Source organism: Abramis brama (genome assembly GCF_963993115.1).
Source record: "Abramis brama genome assembly, chromosome: 25".
In the NCBI taxonomy this organism is placed as follows: Eukaryota; Metazoa; Chordata; class Actinopteri; order Cypriniformes; family Leuciscidae; genus Abramis; species Abramis brama.
Genome location: NC_139987.1, coordinates 9,484,630 through 9,495,145, shown reverse-complemented (window position 1 = coordinate 9,495,145; position 10,516 = coordinate 9,484,630). Strand labels below are relative to the sequence as shown.

The 10,516-nt window shown below is 36.8% G+C and overlaps 1 protein-coding gene across 1 annotated transcript; it reads right to left on the bottom strand.

The window, feature by feature from the left end:
* Positions 1 to 6,004: 6,004 nt before the first annotated feature.
* On the bottom strand, positions 6,005 to 10,183 carry tmem230a (transmembrane protein 230a). Its single transcript, XM_084104623.1, has 4 exons — positions 9,964 to 10,183; positions 9,261 to 9,437; positions 7,053 to 7,175; positions 6,005 to 6,964 (listed from the first exon to the last, which is right to left on the bottom strand). The coding sequence occupies exons 2-4, from the start codon at positions 9,357 to 9,359 to the stop codon at positions 6,824 to 6,826; spliced, it is 363 nt and encodes a 120-aa protein (XP_083960749.1). The 5' UTR covers positions 9,360 to 9,437; positions 9,964 to 10,183; the 3' UTR covers positions 6,005 to 6,823.
* Positions 10,184 to 10,516: the final 333 nt, after the last annotated feature.

Below are 10,516 nucleotides of genomic sequence, written 5' to 3'. Positions count from 1 at the left end.
CCTGGATTTTTTTTGTGCGTTCCCGAGATTAGACCTTCCTTAACATAATGCCGAAAACCCGAAGTCTCTAGGTGGTCTGGTTGAGGAGTAGATAGAAGTGCAAGATTGGTGCGCACAGACAGAACAGAAATCATGAGTTAACAATCGCAATTTTGTCCGGTGGAAAATTGCGCTAAAAATTGGGAACATGGAAAGGGGGAATATCGTTTTAATGGCAAAGGAACACTTCAAATGTTTTTAACTTTTAATACAGAAAAAATACTAGTGGTGTGTGCAATTATTCATCAGCCCTACATTTATACTGGCATAAGGCATTTCACTACAGATAGCCTAACTCTCATAATACCGAGGTGTGTCTGTTGTACTTTGGTCATCATGATTCTGATCTTGTGTGTCATCTGGGCACACGTAAATCACCCCTGAGCCTGCAAGCACCCAGTAAACTGATAAACAATGACGATGCCAATGAACGATGTGTTTGTTGTGTGGGTTGGATAAAATAGCCTATGGCCTAAGTGAAAAAAAAATGCAATGTGTGTTGCCATGAATTTCAGTGCTGACAATTTATAGAGTTGTATGAATAATACAAACATACACAACACTTTATGCTTTATCTGCAATGAAAATCATAGGATCATAACCCAATAAATTTTGTCTTCTTATGAACAATGTTTAATTATTACCATTATTACTCATTACTCATCATCACTTCAATATTAATGATAGGCTAATCTTTATTCTTGTTGTTATTAATATTATTATAATTATTATTACTATAATGTCAAATTTCTTAAAGGCAGAGGGCCTATTAACTGTTTGGTTACCGACGTTCTTGTTTATATATATATATATATATATATATATATATATATATACATACATTTAAAGTTAAAATGATCAGAATTTTTTGTCATACTGTCTAAACTGTTTGCGTGAAGCATTATAAAGTCATTTTTTAATCTGTGTTTTCTTAGCTTCTAAACGGGATAGCTAGCATGTGTCAAAGATATTGTGTCAGGCTAACATAGCAAGTTTTATCATGGCTGTCAGTATAGGAACAGTTGCAACATTAATGTAAAACCTTGCCATAACATAAAATTATAATTTTATGTATTAATAAAAAAAACCTTTTAATTGTCAGGTATCTCCCCCTTTTATTTTAGCAAAGTTTTTATTTAAGTACCAATGTTTCGGCACAAGTAGCCTTTGTCAAGGTCTGTTTTCAGTAACACAAGAGAGGAAATGCACAACAGATAGGAGTGTCCCTCTGTTCTGATGTTAGCAGCAAACACAGTGAAGTATAAAGGCACGACACTAAGACTTTACCATTTGTCACAATTTTTGTTTACCATGTTGCCGTATTTATTTTTTACTGGTGTTTTACCTGTTTTTGACTTTTGAACTTCATTGCGTTGTATTATAGGGTTAACTGTATATATATATATATATATACAGTGAGGAAAATAAGTATTTGAACACCCTGCTATTTTGCAAGTTCTCCCACTTAGAAATCATGGAGGGGTCTGAAATTGTCATCGTAGGTGCATGTCCACTGTGAGAGACATAATCTAAAAAAAAAAATCCAGAAATCACAATATATGATTTTTTTTTAAAGGGATAGTTCGGCCAAAAATTATATTTAACCCATGATTTACTCACCCTCAAGCCGTTCAAGATCCATATGTCAATCTTTTTTCAGACGAACACATTTTCAGTTATTTTAGAAAATGTCTTAGATCTTTCAGTGGTTATAATGTGAAGCAATGGGGTCCAGCTCCTCCAAGTCCCAAAATGTGCATGCATCCTTCACAAAAGTAATCCATCCGGCTCCAGGGGGATAAACGAAGGCCTTCTGAGGGTAATCCGTGCGGTTTTGTCGTAAAAATATACATATTTAAAACTTTATAAATGAAAATAACTGGCTTCCGGTAGCGGTCGACGCGCGTTCACAGAGATGGATGCGTCGTGACGTAGAACGAACGTGACAGCGCAGCCAGAGAGCAGAGCAAAACAAAACTCGACGTTCGTTCTACGTCACGACGCTTCCTACGCTACGTCCTACGTCATACGTCAGCATCCATCTCTGTGAACGCGCGTCGACCGCTACCGGAAGCCAGTTATTTTCGTTTATAAAGTTTTAAATATGTATATTTTTACGACAAAACCGCACGGATTACCCTCAGAAGGCCTTCGTTTATCCCCCTGGAGCCGGATGGATTACTTTTGTGAAGGATGCATGCACATTTTGGGACTTGGAGGAGCTGGACCCCATTGCTTCACATTATAACCACTGAAAGATCTAAGACATTTTCTAAAATAACTGAAAATGTGTTCGTCTGAAAAAAGATTGACATATGGATCTCGAATGGCTTGAGGGTGAGTAAATCATGGGTTAAATATTTTTATCCCTTTAACTATTTATTTGTATGATACAGCTGCAAATAAGTATTTGAACACCTGTCTATCAGCTAGAATTCTGACCCTCAAAGACCTGTTAGTCTGCCTTTAAAATGTCCACCTCCACTCCATTTATTATCCTAAATTAGATGCACCTGTTTGAGGTCGTTAGCTGCATAAAGACACCTGTCCACCCCATACAATCAGTAAGAATCCAACTACTAACATGGCCAAGACCAAAGAGCTGTCCAAAGACACTAGAGACAAAATTGTACACCTCCACAAGGCTGGAAAGGGCTACGGGGAAATTGCCAAGCAGCTTGGTGAAAAAAGGTCCACTGTTGGAGCAATCATTAGAAAATGGAAGAAGCTAAACATGACTGTCAGTCTCCCTCGGACTGGGGCTCCATGCAAGATCTCACCTCGTGGGGTCTCAATGATCCTAAGAAAGGTGAGAAATCAGCCCAGAACTACACGGGAGGAGCTGGTCAATGACCTGAAAAGAGCTGGGACCACCGTTTCCAAGGTTACTGTTGGTAATACACTAAGACGTCATGGTTTGAAATCATGCATGGCATGGAAGGTTCCCCTGCTTAAACCAGCACATGTCAAGGCCCGTCTTAAGTTTGCCAATGACCATTTGGATGATCCAGAGGAGTCATGGGAGAAAGTCATGTGGTCAGATGAGACCAAAATAGAACTTTTTGGTCATAATTCCACTAAACGTGTTTGGAGGAAGAAGAATGATGAGTACCATCCCAAGAACACCATCCCTACTGTGAAGCATGGGGGTGGTAGCATCATGCTTTGGGGGCGTTTTTCTGCACATGGGACAGGGCGACTGCACTGTATTAAGGAGAGGATGACCGGGGCCATGTATTGCGAGATTTTGGGGAACAACCTCCTTCCCTCAGTTAGAGCATTGAAGATGGGTCGAGGCTGGGTCTTCCAACATGACAATGACCCGAAGCACACAGCCAGGATAACCAAGGAGTGGCTCTGTAAGAAGAATATCAAGGTTCAGGCGTGGCCTAGCCAGTCTCCAGACCTAAACTCAATAGAGAATCTCTGGAGGGAGCTCACACTCTGTGTTTCTCAGCGACAGCCCAGAAACCTGACTGATCTAGAGAAGATCTGTGTGGAGGAGTGGGCCAAAATCCCTCCTGCAGTGTGTGCAAACCTGGTGAAAAACTACAGGAAACGTTTGACCTCTGTAATTGCAAACAAAGGCTACTGTACCAAATATTAACATTGATTTTCTCAGGTGTTCAAATACTTATTTGCAGCTGTATCATACAAATAAATAGTTAAAAAATCATACATTGTGATTTCTGGATTTTTTTTTTTAGATTATGTCTCTCACAGTGGACATGCACCTACGATGACAATTTCAGACCCCTCCATGATTTCTAAGTGGGTGAACTTGCAAAATAGCAGGTGTTCAAATACTTATTTTCCTCACTGTATATACACACACTTAAACACACAGTTCACAAACTTACACAGAAGTATTATTAAATGTCAATGTTAATTTTGATTTAATATATATAATGTAGTTATGTAATAATTTACCAAAACCTGATTGTTACTTTTCACTATTCACCCTTTACTAGTTTTTGTTTTTATACAGCCAATTTAACTTAGTGAAGACCCTGTATGTGCACAAGTAAAATAAATACATTTTTAAATGATGTCAAAGAAATATATTTTACATTTTAATGAATGTTGCAACTGCCCCTATGGGTGTGCTGCAACCTGTTATTGGGTCAGTTGCAGCGCAGCAATTTCCCTTAGTCTATTCAAGTAGGCTATAAATTGTACATATATTATAATATACACATATTGCAGCAGTGTGGGTGGGTAGCTGACATATGTGGGTATAATTGTATAAGTCTTTGAGAAACTCAAACCCACACTCTACGCTTTATGAGATGAAACACTATTATGAAGGCCCCCTAGCGGTAGACAGCTTGATATGCCGTGGGTAAAAACACTTGAACCTATTTACCAGTAGAGGACAGTAAAGTTCTTGTTTTTTCTCTTCAGGACAGTGCAACGACATTCGGAAAGAAACTACTACATAAACGTTTTAATATTAGTACGCAACAACGTTTCGAACAGTAGTATTCTACATTTATGTCCCCATTACATTGTTGAATTCAGCAAGTCACAGAACCGAAAGTACAGCTCATTTCATTGTGGGATATACAGGCAGCACCCAGTTCCTTGACTTCTGTCAGCCTACTTCACATTGTGGCAAATGCAGAAAGTCATCCATATTCCGTGGATAGAAAAGAATATATATATACTGCAAGAATACAATAAGACAAAAAGGTAATGTATACACCACAGGGTTATTAAAGTTAACAAACTAAAACTAAAACAATTAAATGTAAATAAAATCAATGTTAACTTAAATAAATTATTTTTAAAAACTGAACTGATTTTATTTCAGCTGTTTTCAACATTTCTCATTTTTATTTACTTGATGTTCTAAAATAACTGAAACTGAAATAAAAAATAATTAAAAGAATATATAGACATGTTTTTAAAATTTATGACAAAAGCAATAATAATTACTAATACCAAAATTAAAATGAAAATTTTTTGAAAATGAAATGAAAATGAAAAAGTATAAAAATAAAAAACGAATTCATAATACTAATAAAAATACAATAATGATACTAAAATAAAACTGGTTACCTACACCATTCCAAACAACCTACTCAAGGACTCCTATATACCTATGAGCCAAAACATTATGACCACCTGCCTAAAATGCTGTTGGTCTTCTGCATGCTGCCAAAACCACGCCGACCCGCCGAGACAGGCTCTACAAGATCCCTGAAGGTGTATCTGGCACCAGCAGATCCTTCAAGTCCTGTAGGTTGCGAGGTGGAGCTGTTGTGGATCAAACTTCTTGGCCTTGTTAAGAGATGATCAATGATTACCGGTCAAAAGTTTGGATTTGGTTTTAATGTTTTTGAAAGAAGTCTTTTATGCTCATCCAGGCTGCATTTATTTGATCAAAAATACAGAAAAAAAGTAATATTGTGAAATATTATTACAATTTAAAATAATGGTTTTCTATTTTAATATACTATAAAATATCATTTATTTTTGTGATGCAAAGCTGAATATTGATCAGCCATTCAGTGTCACATGATCCTTCAGAAATCATTCTTTTAAATTGTAATAATATTTCACATTACTGTTTTCAATGACATTTCAAATAAATGCAGGATGAGTAATATATATATATATATATATATATATATATATATGTGTGTGTGTGTGTATATACGTGTGTATATATATATATGTGTGTGTGTGTGTGTGTGTATAAGTGTAAATATGTGTATATATATATATATATATGTGTGTGTGTGTGTGTGTGTGTGTGTATAGTTTAACATATACAGACTGTAATACTGTCAGTCAACCTTTTCAAAGAATATTAATATTTTAATTTAAAATATCGAATTACTGTATTATATATACAGTATAAAATATATTTAATTTATATTGAATCTAATTAACCTTCTGTGGTTCTCAAAATACAACACTTTTTGCTCCCTCAAAATAAAGCAGCTGTCACACAAGGAGATGAACATCAATACTTCATTCAGTCATTTTAAAACCAAATAGATGGCTGAATAAAACCAGTTTATTTCACAAAACAATACTGCCACAGCAACTTAACTACACTACCAATAAAACTTTGGACACATTACCTCAGTCCACCTTTTACTATTATCCACATTTTAAAATAATGTCAAAGTAGTTAAAAATACAAATTAACACGTGGAAGTATGGGAACACAAATAGAAAAATGTAAGCAAAAAGTGAAACAAATCATAATTATCTTACATGTACTTTATAAGTTGTCCCCCTCTGCCTAATGCAGCTACTACACTGTTTTACATAGTGAAGAAGTTCACATGTATATTAGATGCTTTTTGACTGCCTTTCTTCACTTTCCAGGCTAACTTATCCAGGTAAAAATAAAAAATAAAAATAAAAAGTGTATATTTTTATCAATTTACAAAATTATCTCATTTAAAATATAAATTGTGTCCAAACGTGTCACTGATAGTGTATATACAGTAAATAACAGATTCTCTATTACAGGAAACATACATTTCTAGTTTGATGAGTTGTACAAAAGCTAGGAAAATATCAGCATATTTCTTGTTGGCCTTTTACGTGTTTAGCTAAATAAATACTCTTAATATTGCACTTCATTGTTTCTTTTGGTAAAATAAAGGTATTCAGCTCAATAAAGCTCAGCCAAGCCACTGTGTGCCACGGTTTCTCTCCTAGAGAGACTTATAGTAAACAGAGAATGAATGTCTGAAGGCGAATCATGCGTAACAGCAGCAGAAAAACACACAGAAGTAACAGCATTTAGTATGACTAGATCCGTTTAGTTATCAAAGTCTGGGATGTCATCGTAAGAATAACCACGGTAACCCTTGGAAGCATAATAAGCAATCCGCAAATGATAGAATCCGGGAAGAAAGATCAGTACGCCGATGATGAGGACTGGAATTGTGCGATCTGGGTGCTACAACAAGACCATAAATTACTGTCAAACATAGTGACAGATACAATTCATCTTTTTCAATTACAATACCGCAGTTTTGTCTACTCACCGTGACATTAATGTATCCCGCCAAAAGAAGTGATCCAATAATTATCAAAACAGAGCCAATCAGAAATAGGAACGTTGCCAGGGCAATGGCCTTGTAGGGTACTTTAGGTGGGGTTTTCTTGAACTATAAAACAGTGTTTAATTGAATACATGACACAATAGATACATATGTAATACCATTTACAGTCATGTGAAAAAGAAATTCTATGGTTTTATAAATCAGGACAGAATGCAAATCATATGGTGGATAGCAGGTCTTAAAATTAGGTATACAACCTAGAGGAACAGCAACATGGCATATTACACCGTGGCATTATTTATTTAACAAAAACTAGGCCAAAATGGTGAAGCAGTGTGTGACAAACTAAGTACACCCTTACAGCTTCCATAGGAATTAAGAGTGTAAGTAGCAGTCAGGAGCCGATAATCAAATGTCTTTGATTTATTGATCATCAGCAAGTGTGATCAACTCTATAAAAGCAGACGTTTTTTGCAGTTTGCTGGTCTGGAGCCTCTAGGTGTGTGTTAAAACACAATGCCAAGCAGGAAAGACACCAGCAATGATCTTAGAGAAGCTATTGTTGCCGCCATCAATCTGGGAAGGGTTATACGGCCATTTCCAAACAATTTGAAGTCCATTATTCTACATTAAGGAAGATAATTCACAAGTGGAAAACATTCAAGACAGTTGCCAATCTTCCCTGGAGTGGACGTCCCAGCAAATTCACCCCAGGGTCAGACGGTGCAATGCTCAGAGAAACTGCAAAAAACTCAAGAGCTACATCTCAGACTCTACAGACCTCAGTTAACATGTTAAATGTTAAAGTTTGTGGCAGTAGAATTAGAAAAAGACTTAGCCTGACCAAAACCACAGGACTTGTGAAACAATGTCCTTTGAACAGACGACTCCAAGGTGGAGATGTTTAGCCATAATGCACAGCAAATACCAAACACAGCATATCAGCAAAAACACCTCATTCCAACTGTCCATCATGCTGATGGAGGGATGATAATTATTGGTTTGTTTTGCAGCCACAGGACCAGGGCATTGAGAGTCGACCATGAACTCCTCTGTATACCAAACACCAAAGTATTCTAGAGCCAAATGTGAGGCCATCTGTCCGACAGCTAAAGCTTGGCTGATATTGGGTCCTGCAACAGGACCATGATACAAAGCACACTAGCAGAATGGCTGAAAAAGAAAAGAATCAAGGTGTTTCAATGGCCCAGTCAAAGTCCAGACCTCAACGTTGCGGCAGGACCTTAAAGCTGCAGTCGGCAAGTCTGGCAGATTGAGTGGACTTAGCCAAAATTTTGAATGTTTACAACTCTCATGCCCCTCCCCCACTACCAACGAGCACCCGCCCATCGTCAGTGCGTGTGTACCTGATTTTCTGTGAACGCGTCTGTCTCTTCAGCATCGATCAACACCATGGACTCGGAGGTAGGCTGCCCTGGCTAATCTATCCATAGATAGCAATAACCGAGGAATTGGAAGCTTGTTAGTAGATTTTCTCTCCGCCATCACGCTTCGTACAATCTTCAGGCGAACTTCAGGCGTGTCGTGTGCATGTGATATTGTAATGTGCGCGTCTGCGCGAGGGAGGGGGGATCTGTGGCGTGTGCACGAACTGTGATTGACAGTCAGATCTCACACCTCCCTGCGCTGATTGGACCCGATGAGACGGGAGCGGTGGATTTTTGCAAAACAAATAACACGCTCCAGGTGGAGTTAGAAGCTCGGGTTTTTTTCTAAAACCAACTTAGTTATGTTGTTCTGTCGGATTATAGTGTCAATTTCACTGAATTTGATAAAAAAATGTTGCCGACGGCAGCTTTAAGAGAGCTGTGCATAAAACAAGTTCCCGCAAACCTAAATGAACTGAAGAAACTTTGTAAAGTAGAGTAGGCAAAAACTCCACAACGATGTGAGAGAAAACGATTACTTCAAGTCATTGCTGCTAAAGCTGGTTCTACAAGCTATTAAATCATGGGGTGTACTTAGTTTTTCACACATGGTTAAATAAATAATGACACAGTGTAATATGTCATGTGTTGTTGTTCATCTGAGGCTGTATTTACCTCATTTTAAGACCTGCTAACGATCAGAAGATGATTTTTTGTCCTAATACATAAAACCAAAAATTCAAAGAGGGTGTACTTTCTTTTTCACAAGACTGTAGATATTTTCTGCATTAAGTTTTCTCACCTGTAGATCAATGTAGCCTTCATCACTATCTGCCAGCCTGGAGTATTTCACCTTATTGTTCGGAGCAGCACTGGCTGTGTTGTTTCGTGTCGCAATCATGATGTATAGATTTGTTGGCACTTGAGGATGAAAAGCAGCAGACTATCTGAGAGTGCATCCGCTCCTGGCGTGGTTATTCTGGGAGACCAGAAAGAACGTTCTAACTCTCATAACAAATGCAACACATTTAGTTCAGCATAAAAGTCATGTTGGATTAGCTTCCTATCATTTGAAATTACAGATAAATTCAAATACACAACAGTCATTTGATAGCATCCTGATGATATAGGCTATTATCTCAAGATAGATCATTATTTAATAGCAGCAATTATATGATTATTTAATAAACCAAAAGGGTTATTTATGCAGTCTGTGTAATCTTGTATTGCGGTTTCAGACTTCATCTGCGTTATACACTGAAATAAATAATAATGTGTAGGATTTATTTTAAAACAATTCTTACTAAAAAAAAAAAAAATGCTAGTAAATTTCACAAACAAATAGCAAGTAACACGTTGACTTAAACGTGACATTTTGAAGTATAAAGACTGAAATTGCATTTTCTTGTAAAATGTACTCCAATAATCTTTGTTGCATGTACAACTTCCAAAAATATTTTTTTACAGTGTAGTTGGTCAGTTTGTAAAAGCGTTCATGTACTCACCAGCTAATACAAAGTTGTGCCTTTAAGCATATATTATTTCACTAGAGACAAAATAACCAAAGACGCGGCGTTGTTTGATGTCGTTTTGAGAAGACGACCTGAATTTTGATCGGCTACTGCTACAGAACTACAGAAACTTTGTTTTTTCCCCTGAACACACTACTTGTCCCTCTGACATTGTTTACTTCCTTATTACTCTCATTCCAACCTGCGCGCGCGCAGGAAAGAAGACCAGCGGTAGCCAATAGCAACTGCTCTTCTGCAAATGACAGAATATCACTGAGTAAAATAATTACACGACAGACTGTGCCATTTACGTTAAAAGAACGACATATGAAATCGATTTTAAACATTGCATTATTGAAATAAATAATTACAATGAATAAATATGCATGCACCAGAGGTGAAATAAATAAATGAATGAATAGGATAAATGGCAAAATTAATTTAAATTTGAATACAGTGCATCAGTAAAACAACTAAATTTAAAACCAGTCAATAAATGTGCATTAATTATATTTATTTTGACTGTTAAAATACTTCAAAGACAAAC